This window comes from Chroicocephalus ridibundus, chromosome 2 (genome assembly GCF_963924245.1).
Source record: "Chroicocephalus ridibundus chromosome 2, bChrRid1.1, whole genome shotgun sequence".
NCBI classification, from domain to species: Eukaryota; Metazoa; Chordata; class Aves; order Charadriiformes; family Laridae; genus Chroicocephalus; species Chroicocephalus ridibundus.
In genome coordinates, this window is record NC_086285.1 from 63456899 (window position 1) to 63475487 (window position 18589).

General features: G+C 41.0%; 1 protein-coding gene across 3 annotated transcripts in view; it reads left to right on the plus strand.

The window, feature by feature from the left end:
• Positions 1-6944: 6944 nt before the first annotated feature.
• TGFBR1 (transforming growth factor beta receptor 1) overlaps positions 6945-18589 on the plus strand; it is a 34227-nt gene continuing 22582 nt past the window's right edge. The window contains exons 1-5 of one of the 3 annotated variants that reach the window (XM_063325718.1): positions 6984-7114; positions 7812-7924; positions 8898-9008; positions 14243-14494; positions 14890-15132. In XM_063325718.1, coding sequence (XP_063181788.1) covers positions 9002-9008; positions 14243-14494; positions 14890-15132 — 502 coding nt within the window. In that variant the 5' untranslated portion in view covers positions 6984-7114; positions 7812-7924; positions 8898-9001. Of the gene's footprint in view, positions 7115-7811; positions 7925-8897; positions 9009-14242; positions 14495-14889; positions 15133-18589 lie in introns of all 3 variants that reach the window. The other 2 variants (XM_063325719.1, XM_063325717.1) reach the window with 2 other exon arrangements.

An 18589-nucleotide genomic window follows, 5' to 3' on the forward strand; every position in this document is an offset into this window, starting at 1 on the left:
AATCCCACGTCTCATGGCTCCTAATTTAAAAGATACATGAAAAAACCTTTTCCCTGTCAAATATATTAGAAGTTTTTTACCACATGTAGGCAAGCAAATATCTGAGTGCTAGGAAACCTGTATGACGCTTGCTAGGTCTGTGACCGTGCTGTGCTGTTGCACTGCTGAATTTTTAAAATGAAAACAGAAATGACTCAAAACTTCAGGAGAAATTTGAAGCTTTATTAGTAGGCAAAATTAGAGGTGTGAGTCAACTGTTATCTTTATGTACTAGGAAATTCTGAAAAGTTTTTAGACCATATTCCCACGAGATTAAATACTAGCCAAAAAAAAATAATTATTAATTGACAGGAAATGGATGCCAGCAGCCATCTATGAGGATCTCTCATCAAAAAGGGTTGTTTTTTTTTCTCCCCTGACTTGAGCTCATTTATTTCTGTGCTAGAAGACCCACCTGCTTTCGTGGGCATTTGGGGAGAGTGTTACCTGAGGAACCTGCCAATTGAGGTTGTCACTGTCAGGGAAAATAGATATGAAGGATGTGATAGGAAGGGTTTATTTTTTTTAGATTTTAAAAGTCAGAATCTTAAGTCCCGTTAAAAAAAAAATATGAAAAAACTTGAACTTCGTGTCAATAGAAGGTCATTCCTGATTGCACCTTCTCATTGTTTCTCACTGTATCTTACCAACTGGCACTCTTCCAAACCATTATAGTTCATACTGTTTGGAAGCAGGATAGTTAAGCTTTAGAAAGCAGTACTGCTGCAAATGTAGTAATATTTGAGATGATGTTCCAGTCAGAACTGAAGTTAAATCAGGAGGAAAGAGAAAATGGTTCAATAATTTGTTAAACAACAAAGATAAAAACCTGTTCACACATTTTTTAGAAAAATAGGGCTCACATCAAGTAACAATGATATATCACCAGACCTTCACAAGAATGCACATACATCAGTAGTCTTTTGCACCAGATACACACATAGACAATGGTATTTCCATATCCAAAGTCCCTAAGGACTAAATATTCGCATAGTCTTGGCTTGTATACAGTTATCAGGACATCAATAATAGGTGGTCAACAACCTCCTTTAGAAAACAAAGACCCAACCTGGAAAAATGCCTGAAGATAGAACAGAAGGCCAGAAAAGGAACAGTTACTGCCTACCAACAACACATTCCAGACACAGTAATAAGACCATTCGGTTTCCTGTGTGAGGATATTGCAGGTGTTACTATCGCAAAAAAAAAATAAAATCCTACTTCAAAAGTTTGTTTACTAAGGCCATGGTCTAAAAATACATCCTTCCAAGTGGTTTATGATGCAGATGAAATAATTTTTCAATGTACGAAACAGTTTTGTACATCCCCAGCCTTTCCTAAAAGAATCTGAGATTTGAGAAGCTCCACCATCTCCGTAGTCTCTCACTGCTTTTTCATCCTTACTGTATTCTTCAAGCCTTATGCATTTGGCTAGCTGTACGTTAGCACCAGCATTCTTGCTACATTCTTAAATTCTCAAGAGAGAGAGTTTCTTCAGCAATCCAGTATCCAGTCTAATAAGACTTCTTGGATAAAACGTCAACCTTTGGCATTACGCTTAAGGGATATGGCTGATGGAAAATTACAGAGAAACAGAATGAAGTTCTTATTATTTGCAACCAGCAAGTGTTGTTCAGGAGAACTCCCATACTAACTCAGAAATTAAAACAGCATGAATTATTATTTTGTATAGGTCCAGTGATGAAAGTCTTCCCTATTAACAATGTCACTTGGAAATGGAGAAATAACCAAGGACTTAAGTTATCTCAGAATTATATATTCTTGGAGAAAAGACAGAAACTTAACTGCTGAAAAACTGGTAAAGAACAATTGCCAATTTATTTCCACCATCTCGCTTCTCACTGAATAATCTGTCATCTTATTCAAATAGATCTTCAGTCTACTTTTCTTTTTTAATTTTTATTCCTGAGTAGGTACAAACTCTGTTACCTGATTTAAAGGAAAAAACACCTTTGTGGAACAAACTACAGAAAATCTCCAAATAATTTTATTGGACTGCTCAAAGTACAGCACCTTTAGAGTGAACTCTAGCTATTGTTTCACTTGTTCATCTGCAACTGTTTGCAGATGAACAAGTGAAAACTTACAGAAAACACTTCTAGAGAGACTACAGAAAACAGGACTTTGAAACAACCAGGCAGAACATGAACTGTGACAGAAAGTTTGGCATTCTCACTTCAGGTAATATACAATCACAAGCACTGAAGAATGAGAGTGGATGGGGAATAGGTAGCAAGTCTAGAAACGCTGCAGCAAAACAGGCAATTCCTACAGCGTGCTATAGAAGAAACTCTCTCTTCTCTCATTCCCAGTTTGCAAGGTTAATAAATCAGGAATTAATGATGGTGTGTTATTTTCTCTTTTTCTTTTTTCATATAATTGTGGGTTTACATTTAACTGAACAAAGTGTTATTTTAACGACAGAGTGAAAGTCTTAATTAAAAAATGATTTCTTTTTTAAGGATGGCTGATATTTAATCCAAGCTGGAATCTAGATTCCAGTTAGCAGTTTATCACCACAACACCCACTTTCTCCTCTAAGACATTCCCTGTCTGTAATAAGCCCTAATTCCATGGAAGAAGTCAAGTTTGTCAAACCTACAGGATGCCTACATGCTGATGGATACGGAGAGGTCTACAATAGGAAAACCTCACAATCTGTGCATTGCTAGAGAGATATTAACTTTTGGTGAGTTACACATGCTGCTCCTTCCCACTCAAGTCTAAACTGAGTCCAATCTCAAAACTGCTTTCAGTGTAGGAAGAAACTAACCTTTCTTGAAAAGCAGAATGGTATAAATTACTACTTGCACCGTCAACTCAGTATGAGGAGTTGTGTTCAAGGTAAAAAGCTGTGCTTCCACAGGAAAAAAGTACACTTTCTTAATCAGAGGAAAGCTACTTCAATGCATCTATCCTTCACTGTAGTCACAGGTGAGATACGCAATTTCACAGTTGCTATAGCAATATAAGGCCTTCAAATAGATAATGACGTACAGTCTGAAGTCATTTCCAGACCTTGTTGATGCCAGCCTCTTTGCTTATGGCAAACCCTCCCTGAGCTAACCAGTCGTCTCAGTCACTTTTGTGTTTAGCAACATGTCTCGGACTCTATACTTCTGCCCTGCTTGCTGCATAAATTAGATCTCTCTTTAATGAGACTTACAATCAACACCACTGTCTTTGAATACATTCATACCTGATTTCAAATGAAGTTGGATATCATATGCATAGGAAACATACGAAAACTCAGCAGATGATGGACTTTACAAGCTGGAATGAAACACTAAGTCTGATAGATTTAACAGGAGCAGCGCAAAACTGTCATTGCTGTTAACTGCAGAGTAAGAACTTACGCTATAACGTATGCGCAAAACTACTAGCTGTATAATGAGGAGTGTTAGCTGGAGGGATCAAGAAGATGCATACTGATGCGGTGTATTGCTGGGCTGCCCAATTTGCAACTCTGAGATACAGATCTGGTGTGTTTCACAGACAGTGAATTAGAAGCGAAAAGGGTTTCGTATGTCTTAAGCTTTAATTGGCCTTCTGTTAATGGAGATGATTAACTGGGTTTTGAATAATTGAGATCTCACTGTATTTAGTTTTGGAGGCACTGATGAGGCAAATCAAACAATGTTTATAAAGGTTATAAAATGAGTAATTCTGAGTATTTTAAAAAGCAATGACTTCAAAAAAGTGTTTTCTTTTACTTGCCTCTGCTTTAGCAAGATCACAGATCTTTGCTAAACTTTCTGATTTGTGTGCTTATAAAAATTGCACACTTACAAGCACTTTGATTCTTTCTGTCCTAGTTTGAGTAAAACTGCTCAGGCAGAGGATGGGGGGTGGGTTGTTTTTTTTTTTTTTTGAAAATAGCTTATTCTGTTGTTTTGGTAAATGTTACACATTAAGTATTTTTCCTCTTGCTGAGTTCCTCGGTAAACATAATTTGTAAATATCATGATGCACTGAATAGTTCTTAAAAAAAGCATATAAAATTTAGCTAATTACCATGGAGAGAAAACTGTAAAAACTGCAAATAAAGTTTTGCAACACCTTTATTTCCTCTTGTTCTGCATATTTTCTTGCTGAGAGGAAGATCCATTAGAATTCTTTATTACCCTGATACAGGATCTCTTACACTGAAAGACTAATAAGGCTTTTAGAGGTCACCATCATTAATAATACTTCCTACCACACTTCCATACATTTTCACTTTAAAAGCTAAAAAGTTTTTGTTTATTAGTGCCAGTTTTCTTAAGTAAATCAGCTTATAATGCATATCCTTGTTCTTAGTCAAAGACTAATCTACACAGCAATTCATTCTGTATAATTTTCTATCTCACCACTTGTTGCTTTTCAAAACTGGTAATATTTTTAATGACATACAGAATCCATTGTAGTTGCTGCTTCTACCCCAAGTTTACTTTGGCTTTTGAATCTACTGTGGTACACAAGATTACAGATGGGTACCCAGGGATCAGGACTGGGGATGACATAACTGTAGGTATTTCTTCAGTAGTGGTCTTTACCTGGTGCATGTTATGAAAGAAGGGTGAGGCCTGGCAAAAATATTTAATTTGTGGTGGCACTGTTCACTACTTGAAAGTGACCTAAAACGATCTTAGTTGGTGAGCTGTTACCTGCAAGTTACTGACTTAATTTATTTTTTCTGTGGCTGACAGCCAAACGTTGCTCAGGATGTTAATTCAGAATGCTCCCTGTAGGACTGAATTGGGAGCCCTGAAAGAACTCTTTCACCATGCTCTGCTTCCTGTTCCCTGCCTTCCCTCAGAGATATTGTCTGTGGCCCAAACTTAAATCCAGAAGATCTGTGATGAGGAAATGAATAGTGGATTATTTTTTTCCCAAGCACATAATTTTCTTAACTTATAGTTTGAGTACCCTACCTGAATTTAAAAGATGCCTTGGGATTTGAGCAATTTTAACAGCGCTTCAGTATTTCTTTTTATGCTAGTATATTACTTGAGGATTAGCCCTTTAAGTATTTCCATATATGGATACCTAAGAACATGTTTGCCTGGTGTTGTCAACTTCATTATGGCATGAATCTATATCAAATCCAGACATTTGGTCCAACATCTGTCACAAAGGACATCTGTCATTAAAAATATTATTTTGTAAGAGAAAATATAACTAGGGTCTATTTAAATACAATGCTGATCATTGCTCAGAGGGAAAGAGAATGAATTAATAAAAGTTTACCTCATTTTGAATATTATCAAGATTCTTATCCAGGTAAACTGTACTGTAGGAGAAATAGGACTTTTTATAAAGGCTGTGTTGGCTTAACAGCTGCAAGTAAAAATGAGACAGGAGATCAGTGTGACATGCAAGTGAACGTGGCACTGAGGAGCATGGAGGTCGCTGGCCTGAACGCTATGAACTGGGAAGTCACCAGCTGGCAGACACAGTACCTGAAGCTCGCAAGAGTGACTGCACCTAACAAGTGGAAAAGCACCTGTGACCTACGTGACTTGTCCTGTGATTGGAAGGTTACAAAGCAAGAAAAACAAGCAAGTTTTGTAGTATAAAGTAGTATATAAGCATATCCTGAACTTGAGGGACCCTGAACTGATTCAGGACCCAGATGTCTCAGCCAGGTAATGTGGCCAGAACTCCAGGTGGGATGGCGGATTCCCAGAGCAAGCAGGTAACTGCTGCAAGAGCATTTACCTGATGCCAAGAGGAAAGAAGAGAGCCTTTCCTCCTTCCCTGCCACCCAGGCAAAAGCTAATAAAGCTATGGATAGAAGTAACAAACTGTCATGGTATTTTCTTCACAAGGTGGGTCCTAGCTGCCACGTAAGATCAAGGAGAACCTCAGACAGCTATTTGGACTGGGCAAGTTCGCTTCTGGTTCCCTATTAACTCCTCCAGTGACGCACAGCAAATGCGCAGACTGTGAAGTACGATGGGAGCTGCACACGGGGACGAGCACTGCTCGTTTACCGCCCCGTACTAAAACCTGTAGGCTCTTCCCTTCGTGCTGCGGGAAGACAAGTCCCCCGGTCCCCAGTCGCGCTGCAGGGCTCGCAGCACGAAGGCCGAGCTGTGTTACAGCCGGGACAGCTGGCCCGCCAGCGGCGAAGGAGCTATCGGTTCGTGTGTCACCCCTACACCCCACCCGACAGAAGCGCCGCGGCCAGGGCTCCTCTCCCGGCCCGTCCCCCACCCGCGCAGTCTCCGCGGAGGGGTAACTCCTCGGCTGCTGGTGCTTCTCCTCCTCTCCCGAGACAACCTGAGGGCTGCCTAGCCCCTCCCGCCTCTCCCTCCAAGGGCCTCGCTGACACCGCGGCCCCGCACATGGCGGCCAGCGAGCCTAGAAGGCGAGGAGTGCTGACCAAGACTGGCCGGTTGGGTCCGCCCCTCCACAGCGCCTCAGCCTGGCTGCTTCCCCCACCGCCCGGACACGTCGGCCGTCTGGCTCGCCCCTGCTTCGGGGAGAAACGGCAGCACTTGAAGCTGCGGGCGCAAGGACGGTGCCTCCCGCCACCCACCTCACCGAGCCGCACCGCCGGGGCCACCCAGGCTCACGCCCCGCCGCCGTCCTCCTCTTTACCGGCAACGCAACGAGGCGCCGCCAGGCGACGGCCAATCACTGCCCGGCCCGGCCCGGCCCCGCCCCTCGGCCGCACCGGTCGCGCCCTCCCGACGCCTGTTGTTGTTGGGTCTCCCCGCAGCTGCCGGGGGCGGGGCGTGGGCGGGGCGGGGGAGGGGCGGGGCGGTGGCGTAGCGGGGCAGAGCAGCCAATCCGGCGGCGCCGCTGCGGCAGTTACATGAGCGGCAGGAGCGAGCCGGGGAGGCGCGGGCGGCGTGAGCGCCTCCCTGTGTCTTTCTCGGGCGGGAGGGGCGAGGAGGGAAGGGAAGAAGAGGAGGGGGGGTCGTGAGGCGGAATCCTGGCGCGCGGCTGCGCGCGCGCGCCCTGGCTCCACGGTTCCGGGACCGGACTATGGCGGTAGCGGCCGCTCGGTGGCCCTGGGCCCTGCCGTGTCTGGTGGTGGCCGCGTTGCTCTTCCCCGGGGCGGACGGTGAGTGCACGCAGGTCTGGTGGGAAGGAGGGAGCGGGCGAGGTGGTGCCTGGGGCGGGGGGAGGAGAGCGACGGGGGGCTGCGGGTCTCCGTCGGTTCCTTTCAACAACATGGCGGAGGGGCCGGCTGGGGCGGAGTCGCCTTCCCCCCCGCACCCCCCCGGTGTCTGAGCCTGGCGGAGTCCGGGGACTGCTCGTCCCTTTGTTGGCCGAGCGCGGCGGGAGGGGCCGCGGCGCGGGGCAGACGCGGCGCCGCCGGGCGAGGACGGGGGGTGGTGAGGGGTAGAGAGGGTGCCCGCAGCCCCTCCCTTTGACACCCGCCCCCGCCTTGCCCCCTCGGGTGCCGTCTGCTCGGGGTAACTTTCCCGCCCCGTGAGCCCGCTGGCCCCTGCCTCCGTGGGCCGTGGCCGGCCCCGGCCCTTCCTTGCCCACGCGGGTACGGGCGGCCGTGGCCCGCGAAGGCAACTTGGTTCTCGGTAGCGGAGCGCCCGCCCTCCCTCCCCGCGGGCAGGCTGCCCTGCCGGGGAGGGTGCCTGCCCGCGCCCCGGGTGCCTCAGCTCCGGCAGCGGACCGGGTAAAGCCGCCGTGCCTTGGGGGCTCCCCGCGGCGCGCTGGAGGGAGCGTACAAAGGGTGCCACGGGGGAGGAGAGGCAAGCGGCGTCGGCTGGCATAGATAACGTGTTGCATGTTCCACGTAGTGAAGGTAAAAGAATCCCTCAACTCCCACGTCAGATGCTTCAGCTCCGTTACATGCCACATCGTGGGTGTGCTGGCGGCGTCTGCTCTGAGAGCTAGTATCGTGGTGATTTCGGTAGGTCATCTTCCAGTTACAGTCAGACAGCTAACCTGTATGCTGTGTGAGAACCAAACCGTGGGGAAATAAAAACCTTTGGAGAATGTTGTACAGTAAAATGGTTTCTTTTGTTCCTCCAGCCTTCTGTACCTATGGCCTCTTGTAAAAGAGATGCGGTATCACAGCTGTGCTGTTGCAGAGCTAATGCATGAAACGGGAGTTCTTAATAGCATTCAGAAATGCAAGAAATAGGTATTTTTCCATTAAAGAAAAGAAAAAGCGTATTTTGTTCTTTGGTTAGCAGGCTATATGTCCTAATGGGGCCTACAAGTGTTATAGATGCCCTACTCCAGTTGGTTTAGGTTTCAGTTACATCTGTACCAAGTTAAATGATGATGACTGATACACAAAATCTGCATTTTCTATTCGATCAACTATCTAAATTTTTCTGGAGGCGGATTGTAGATTGCTTTGGGTTTTAAAGAGGAAGTGGAGAAGCGCCACAACTTTCTTCTTCAGTTACAGCTTAAAGACATCCCTCAGTCTGGATATTTTACAATGCATTTCATAATTCAATCTAAGATGGTATTTGTGCTGTAAAGAAAATACTACTTAAAGAAAGCATAACTTGCTATACCAAAATGTTGTGTTAATTGCCTATATTCTTACTGAAGAAGAAGGAGAATCTTTGATGTGGAAACAGTGAAGTAAGCTTAAGTTACCCATAGTGGTTCTTATGTTCTTGAAAATGTGTGGCAGGCTTCAGTAATTTAAAGTTTTCTTATGTAACACATCCAATTTAGATATTGAAGGAAATTCTACCTTGATTTGAGCTTTGAACTTTTCTCCTTTAATCCCTCAGATCAGTCAACAGTTTTCACTTAATCTCAGTTGTGAAATTAAGGTCTGAAAGCTTTATGTGAAAACAGGCAGTGGTCTTCCATACAAAAGCTTAGGGATGGAAGTGATGGTGTGCTACCTTTTGTCCAAGGGAATAGGCGGGGATCCAGTGTTCTTGATCCATAACTCAGGCAAGTCCTGGTACTGGTGAAGCGGTTAATTTGTCTGAACATCGTGGTCTAAGTTGACAAAGAAATGCAAGGTAAGATTTGGCTACTGTTACTTAGTATTCTTATCATGGGTGGACAAAAGTTAGGCATTTTCTGATTGCTTCTGGTGCTACCTGCTCTGCAGTGTACTAGTGTTACTGCATGAACGAATCGTCTTGTGATATGTTTTATGTGGAGACCAGGCATGTAATGAATCACAGCAGCTAGCTGAACAGTAGAACAGCCCTCATTTGTAAGACAGACTCTGAAGTTTAGCTCCTTTTCCTTTTTTTTTTTTTTTTTTTTTTTCTTTTTTAAATGTGTGAGTCATAGTGTTTGGTCTCTCCAAAATTCTGGGGAGTCATCCTTGGAAACTCTTGGATCCACTCAATTGCTCCTAATCGCAAATAAAGATGGAAATCTGATTTGTATGCTGAAATGTATTTAAAAGTACCGATGAAGGAGATCTTTATTCTTTCTGTTTTCAGAAGGTTAGTAAAATTATAACCTAGGCTTTTAATTGTAACTTTCTAACTTTCTTTTGTGTTACTAAAGTATGCTGTTTTATGAAAGATACCAGAAACAAATTGTTAATGTTATCTTGCTGTAAGAGGCATGAACATATTGTGAGTAGCTTTATGAATGACATGCAAAAAAACTGATAGTGCCATTTGGCACCTGCGCTACAGAGAATGTAATACCAGGTTTTTGAAGCTGGGATTTTTCACAAGGCTTTATCATTACTTGCAAGTTGAGGATAGTGCCTTAATAGTCTGTCTGTTTTCTTGAGTGCATCCTGTTGGTTGACAAAGCTGCTGTCTTCAGTGAAAGTTTTGCTTAACAAAGACATATGATATGTATATGAAAGTTGTCCTGAAAACTTGATATCCAGTGCTGTTACTTTAGAACAGTTAACTAGTGCCTTTGAGAATAATGAGTTAGTGAGGGTCATGAAGTATTATGGTTAAAAAGATGTACCCACGTCCCAAATAATTGGGACCTAACATTTAGGTAAGACCTAAACATTTTTGTGTCTTGAGCTAGAAGAGATCAGAGATGAGTCAGATGTGTTGTGAGGGGATAGTCTGAATAACAGAATAGGAAGCTGACAGCACCCTTCTGTATTATGCTTTTTTGCTTCCAGCAAATTTTATTGGATAGGGGAAAAAACTACCAGTAAACACGACAGCTCTCTTGCTTATCTCTCCAAAATCTATTATGGTCTCCTAGAATCATAGAATGGTTTAGGTTGGAAGGGACCTTAAAGATCGTCTAGTTCCAACCCCCCTGCCGTGAGCAGGGACACCTCCCACTAGACCAGGCTGCTCAAAGCCTCATCCACCCTGGCCTTGAACGCTCTAGCACATCATAGCTTCGCTCCTTTATCCCTTAAAACTCTTTATCTTGTGGAACCAAGAGTCCTGATTGTTCTTCTGGTGAAGTTACACTTTCTGGTGAAATTCTTGTTTCAAAGTGTCATTTGTATTTTCCATGGGAGAAGAGTTTATAATATCACAAGAGAAGGATCTGGAGTTTCTTCTTCAGCGTAGTGCTACTGTTGGGGGCCTGAGACTATTTGTTTCTTTTAAATTTGTAAAACTAAGGTGTGTGATAAAATAAATAAAAGTATTACTAATATCAAATTGTTAATTACTCATAATGAGATGTGGGTTTGGGTTTTTTTTAGAGCACTTCACAGTGCAGTTTTAACTGCTGTAATACATGAGACAGTATTTCAACAATTGATTTCTAACCAAAAATTCTTTGGCTGAAGGTGGTGTTCTATGATAAACTGTCTGAAGTAGTTCTGCAGGATGCTAGCGAATACTATGGAGTGATTCATAGGGTTTTATGCAATTCTAAAAATGAAGGCTTTGCGCAATTTTCTTACTTCAGGAAGACAACAGATACAAAAAAGACTGTTTCAATAGGTACCTAATGGTATAGGCTTCCAAAGTGGATAGGGTGTACTTAATTCTCTGTTCACATTTTGCATGTAGTATTAATATCTGAGCTTTTGTGATTCAGCTTATTTTAAGGCTTGTCAAGCTGTGTAGTTTCAGTGTCTCATTTATGTTGCCAGCTTGCCTTACCTTCACTGTGGGCTTTCCAGACTGCAACACCCATGCAAGAGAGACTTTTCAAAGGGAATAAAAAACTGTCAAACTGAGGGTCTGAGCCTGAGAGATTACCCAAGTAATTGTGTTCAACACAAGAATTAAATCAGATTGAGGTATAAGAAGTATGCTGTTGATAACTTCTGTGGCATCTGTGTCATAATGCATACACACACACTTTTATAACTGCACTGCCTCTCTGTTTTCTGTTATGGTAGGCAGTCACATAAAGCAGGAATGGTATGTTAGAAGGTCATGGCACAGTGAGGAAATGCAATGCAGAAGGCACTAAATTGCTATGTTGACATGATTTCTGTTCTTGTCTTTGTCACTGGTTGTCTATGCAACTGTCACAAGACTTGTATGACTTAAACAGAAAAGACCTTTTTAAAAGGTGGTTTCCAAATGTATTGAAATGCATTATACCTGGAAGATATTACTGGTTCTGGAAGATTTGGTTACATCAGAGTTATTCTCTCATCGCATACTGTTATCAACCCATTCTAGAAATGTATGTATTTATTTAAGTGAACTTGGAGACCTGACTGGTTTCCATCGGAGTTTTTAAAATTACTGTAATGCTTCTCTGAGAAGAAAATGGACTACTTGGAGACAGTGGGAAAATTTATATCTTCAAGAGAACAACAGTATGATATTTTTTTCTTTAAGATCAGTTACATGTGGAAACACTTCCTTATAGGAGTGAAGTGATTTAATTACTGGTGGTCATTGACATCTCATCCCACTGATGTTAAATCTTCTCTACAATGTGTTCATATAGTCATAGTCTTTGTTCTTTTACGCATGGATAACGAGAGTGAGACATGGGCAAGGATATTCCAATTCCGTTTCCTCTCCTCCTAGTATGGATTGTTGCTGAAGATACTGAATTAGTTTTCCTGATAGTAAAATATGGAAATTCTGCTGTTACCCACTTGAGTTGGAAGGCCTGAAGAATTCTAGAGTGGCCAGAGCAGGAAGGGAGCTGAAGCATTTTTAATGTGGGTGTTTGTGGTTTTTTTAAGAGTACGTCCGCTAGAGAGCAGCAAACCCCTGTATTCCTAGAAGCTTTGCCTCTTGAGCTGATTAGGCATTGTTTTCTGCTTTTAAGGGAGGGGGAGAGTATCTTCAGCAGGAAGCAGTGTTCTATTTGTGCCGACAAAGCCATTCAATTGTATGTGACAGTGTACTGTGTCTTGACGGGAAACTAGAAGATAGTGACATCAAACTGGAACAAAAGTATAAAGTGTATCAAATTGCACTCCTTGGGAATTCTGTGGCAAAGGAGAGAGAGGTGGGAACAAAATGAATGAGGAACATAAGACACCAAATTCTTTGACTAATCGTAATGGTATCAGTGTGCCTCTACAACTTCACAAGATTAGGAGGATGAATAAGTGTAAGAAGGTCAGCCCAAACCTCATTTTTCACTTCAAGTGGCTTGGCCTCTGTACAGTGACTCAATGCAAATCTGCTTTACAGAATACCTGTCTCTTACTGTAGGCATTCAGATGCGTGCACAATTATGATGAGCCAAGAATATTATTTAAATAGAAAAAAAAAAGTCATGGATGAAGCAAGAGATATAAAGACCTTCTTGTTAAGAAAGTTAAAAGAAATATCAATGTGTGAATATTTTAGGAAACTTTTAGTTGGTTAAAAAAGTAATTTGTTCAAGTGTAAATTACCAAAGGCACACGAACAGGAAAATAACTGTTAAACGTTCTCATAGTTAAACTCTGAATAATAAGACTTTCCTTTCTTCTCTGACTGGGGGGGGGTGGGTGGGAAATTGCATCTAAGAACTTTATTAGATGTTTGCTATAATAGTAGAGGATGAGTGTCAATAATTTGTTTTGATTCAAAACCTTGGGGGCAGGAGGTGTTTTCAGGGAAAGGTATACAACTCAGAATCAAGACTTAGAGATGGAATGTATATTTGAGATCAGATTGCCATTTATTTAAATCCATGCTATCCAAGGATAGAGAGGGGTGTAAAATCCAAGGCAATTCAGGTGGTTATCGTAAACTCTTGAATTTAAGTGAAACACCAAATTTCAGATTTTGGGGCAACTTTAGCTTTGCCACCTATTAATCCTCACACCTTTGGTATGAGATTTTGTATACACTGTTGAAAGAGGCTTGTTTATGGCTCAGGGCATTTTTGTGTTTTGGGCATGAATGTTTAAGATTTTTAAATTTGTCTAAATTTCTGTATTTTTATCTTTCTGCAAGCATGTACACAAGTTCTGTGCTAGCTTTTGCTCTCCACAGATGAACAAGTGGAGTCAGAGTTTATTGATATTTTTATTGTTGCTACTGCACTGTTTTCTGTCTAGCTTTGGTCCTGTAAATGCAGGAATGGAGAAAGAAATTTGTAGTAGTAGTCTTCCTTCTCCAAGAACTTTTGTAATTTAGAGAATGAAACCTGACTCTCTTAGACATGATTAGTCAATCATTCCCACTTTCCCCTCCATGCGCCCTACTTTACTAGTGCAATCGATAGCTTTAGTGAACCAGGAACTTGAGCAATGTAAGGCAATGTTTTCCTGTGGCTTCATAAATAACAAGTCTAAACTATATTCTGCTTGTGTGAAAGGGTATGTTCTCAGGTCATTTGGGATTTGTATTTTAATGAGGATTAAGCCTTTATATGCCCTTTCCTCAATGCAAAATTGAAGATAGCAAGGAACGTATAAAGTATTAATCTTGGGTAGCCAGCAGCATCCTATTTGTTACTTACTAAAGCTATACCCATGGTTATTGGGGGGGCGGGGGGGGAAGCATTATTTGTATTGGGTTTTAAAATAGCAGGATTGCATACTGTGGAGGATACAGTGTTAATAAAAATAGATCTTTAGTATGAGGAACTGTAATGGAACTTCTTTACCTGGAGGAACGTCTAGGGTGGCATCCTTTCTCTTTTAATATGTAATTATAAGGAGAGATGACTTCAGCTTTAAATTCAACTGACTTTTGTCTGCTCATCTCCTTATTTTTTTTTGTCCTACTAAGAAGCCTTCTGGTGTTCTTCTTTAGTGTTACAGTTCTGTGTTTATGTAGAAGATACAGGCCTAGTAGTGTTTTGAACTTTTATTTCTTCAGTCATTCAAGTTGTCTCAACTCAGAATGTGTACCAATGCTAACATTAATGTTTTTTCTCAATACAGCATTACAGTGTTACTGCCACCTGTGTACAAAAGACAACTTTACATGTGTGACAGATGGACTATGTTTTACCTCAGTAACACGAACTGCAGACAAAGTCATACACAATAGTATGTGTATAGCAGAAATTGATCTGATTCCCCGAGACAGGCCGTTTGTTTGTGCCTCCTCTTCCAGAGATGGAGTCATTACTGTGCCTCATTGCTGTGACAGAGACCACTGCAATAAAATCGAACTCCCAGTTCCAACGCCAGGTAAGAGGTTTTGACATTTTTGATTCTTTTTTTAAACAGGAAATCCTGTAAGAGTGGAAGTTTCAGTTTTGAGGTTGTAGGTGAATTTGAAGGCCTAAAGTACACCTTGGATTCTGCAAATAAAATTTCACGAGATCTGTAACATGAAACTTTATCTTCTGGGTAGGGATGTTAGGGCCAGTTTTGAAGACTTATATGCAAGTTAAGTGGAAACTGAATGAGAACATAGCTGCCTTTGTCCTTAGTAATACTTACTTTGATTCTTGAAAAAGTTACTGTGCAGAAGTTTTAACAAATACATCGAAATAATGTGAAGGTCACTGTGAAATACAATAAATTTAGTTGCACAAAAAGCAAGAAATAGTTTTGCTGTTTTCTTTTATTTTTTCTGTCAGGCCCTACTCCAGGAAAACCAGCTTCTAATCTAGGACCTGTGGAACTGGCTGCCGTCATTGCTGGACCTGTCTGCTTTGTCTGCATTTCACTGATGTTGATTCTATATCTTTGTCATAATCGTACTGTCATTCATCATCGTGTGCCAAGTGAAGAAGATCCCTCACTGGATCGTCCCTTTATATCAGAAGGAACTACTTTAAAGGATTTAATTTATGATATGACAACTTCAGGCTCTGGGTCAGGTAATGTCACACTTACAGTAGTAATTACTCTGTGTTTAAGAGCCTTGTAAGACATCAATTTTTTTTTAATATTGTCAAATCTACTTAAACTTATGATTAACTGGAGAAATGACTCAAAAAGCTACTTACATGTAGATCCATTCAATACCAGTAAAGATTAAATATATGGAAATAAGTGAAATGAAAGAACCATATTGAGTTGCTGCTAGTGTTACTCGTAATTCTGAGAGTACAGTATGTTAAGCAGGGAATATCACAGTCAGCTATTGTAAATGTTTAGTTTTCTCTAGTAAGGCTCAGTCATTTACCTTTTTGTTCTGCACAGCATATCTAAATTACTGTCTTCTGTGGTTTTGAGATAATGCGTGAAGTTTTTTGTTCTTTGGCTTTGAAGTGAAAATTAATTTCGCTCTGGAGTTATTGGTATATGAAGAATATTCTGAATTCTGAGTTAACGTTTTAGCCAGTTCTTTCCTTACAGAAGGTATTTTTCAGTTGTAAATAGTAATTTCTATGTGTATAGAATGGATGTAGTATGCAGATCACATCTTAATAATTTACATCCTTTGATTTCATGAGGTTTTATTTTAATTCTGACTTTAGCAGGTGTTGCTTTGGGAAGATGAGGCAGTAGTCTGTTCACTGCATGTAGTCTTTGCTATGGTAATCCTGGCATACTTGCTTATAGGACTGTGATGGTCTGCATCACAGAAATATGGTTTAGTAAGTGTTGATAGGGGATGATGTATCAGATAAACCATTGTATAAATTTATTAATCTCTGGTCCATGTTAAAGAATGAGACATCAGATTGCGTACTGCAACCTCGTACCGGCCTTCTACTGTATTAAAAGTTTAAATGATTTAATCCTACTTGCAAATGTACATGCTGAAACATCCATGCCCTTTCAGGGTATTTTCTGCAAAGAAATACTGGTGTTTAATCCTCAACTGATGAATTCTTTAATTCCCCAAAATTGGAAGAAATTACAACAACAAAACCCAAGCACCTAGGTTGTATTTCTTTCCCAAGGACAGTAACTGGTAAAACTATTTAGAGTCGATTGCTCTATCAAAACTAGCTGAACATGTTTAGAATATAGGTCAAAATAAGTTACCTTTAGTCATATCTTCATTGAAGAAGCTGAGGTTGCACTGAGCGTGTAGGCAGCTATGTTTCAATTGAGAAAGCTTTTGTGTGTCCAAATAAGACTTGATCATGATAGGGTAAGTTGCTTTCTGGTTAAAACTGGAGCTGTAGTTGTTTGTGTTTATCTCAATTTTCTCATTTACTAACGGCAATAACTAAATCAAACAATGAAAGTGATTAATAGAACTTCCAATATATTGGGCTAGAACTTGATAAATGAAAATGCTGGACTTAGTCCTCCAGTTATGTTCTTTCTAGAAGTGTACAGAAGTAGGATACTTAGTAAGAGAATATGAAGGAGTTAGAGATTCACATTTCTTGGAATCCAGGAAGCTATGATATATAATTGTTACACTATTGGGAGCATAAAACTCTTTACTTAATGTTTGCAGGTACAGACTTTTCCTAAAAAAGGCTGGAAATAAATTCTAATATTATTTTCTTTAACTAAAACGTAAAAGAGCAGATGTATGTTCCATATGTATAAGTAGTCATCTGCAGTGTACTAGCTGCTATCACTTCAGTAAACCCAGGAAAGAAAGCCTTTAAAGTTTTCCCTTGAAACCACATTTAGTCATACTTGTTTTGGAGTACTGTCTGGTTGATAGTTCCCTTCTAACTTCTGTGGATGATTACAGCACTTCTGCCACTTTCTGCGTGGTCACTTTCTCACGCTTCTTCAGATCAGAAGTCAGGCCTGTGATAATGTTAATTCAGACTTAATTTTCTGTTGGTGTTTCCATTTGCTAAGGAATACTTCATTTTCCTTCTGGCCTTTTTTCCTGGGGTGCTTCTGAGCCTCTCTTCATGTTTGAAAACTCTGGAAGTACTACTTCAAAATAAGCTCTTGAAAAGCAGGGAATCCAAGTTAGAAGAAATTTAGGATTCTTCCTGCAGGTCAAATGATTAGAAACTACTGACTCTTCCCTTGCCTATTTGCAAATTGCACTTTAAGTAAAAGCAGCATGCCAGGGAATTACTTAGTTTTCAGAGATTCAGGACACTCAAGCTGGTCTAGACTCCCAGAATGCCTGACTTACAATAGTATTTGAGCGTTGGCTACTGATGGCTGCATCAGAGGAAGGAAACCAACAAGTATGACTTACCCCTAAGGAAAGCTCTTCACTAACTTGTTTTTATGCTTGAAAGGCAAAGTCATGTTCCCTGTAAAACAAGAAGGCTGAATGCTTCCTTAGGAGTGATCTTTTAGCTTCAGCTGCAGTGAGTTCTATGTTGTTCAGCTGTTTGTAAGACAAGTATTAGCCTTTAGTGTTGTGTGTTTTCCTTTTATTATGATAATGGTATAGGAGGTGCTTTAAGTACTTATTTTCGGTAGTGTTGGCAGTGTATGTATTTGCAATGACTTGTATCACTTTGTCTCAAAATTAGTCAAGCAATGACTATATAAATTCACAGTGCCCTAGCACTTGGGCTGATAATTTTCTTGTGTCCTGAAGTATGCCTGCAGCAATTGAATCTCATTGAAATGTGTATTTTTAATCCAGACTTTGGTACAGCATATTTAAAATTGAGAAGACTGTACACGTATGGAATAAACTGGGGGTGGGCAACAGGGTCACTGAAGGGAGAAGAGTCAGAGCTGCTAGCTAGTTACAATACTGCTTAACCCTGTCAGAAACTGAACTGTGTGAAAGGGATGCTGTTCGGGTGAGGGGCTGCAAGAAACATAATGGAAATGTGCAGAACAGAAAAAATAATACAGACCCAAGAGGCACAGCTAAGGAAGTGTTTGGTCTGGTGACTTAAAGTAAATGTTCTGCTCTTAAATTCATACTAGGGGACTAAAAGAGCTAGTAGTCAAATAAAAAGGATTTTGTATTATGGTATTCTCTGAAGAGAAGCATATAAACCAGAAGTGATCAAAACTCTAAAAATGAGCTTCCTGCTCAGATCAAAAGGGAAGTAGGATTCATTTTCTGCAATGATGAACAGTAAGCTGTTATTAATTATTCAGTTTTGACTTCTGTTAGTATTGCCCTATTGTTCCATGACGAACAAGACCTGAAATTACTAGAGGCTTGATGAAAGGAATTGATGAAACATCTGAAATAGATCCTTCTGCTGAAGCTGCAGCTTTTAAGAGAAGGATTTCAAAGTCTTGGAGCTGAGAAAAAATTTCAGATCATGAGGCAAATCTCTAAATATCAACTACATGTTGTATAGACAGATTGGGATGCCCAGCTGTTACTCTCCAACTCACAAATGACAAAGTAACTTACTTGCGAGGAAATGGGAAGAATTGCCTAAAACAGCAAGGAGAAGCTTTAGTTATTATTGGTAGGTAACT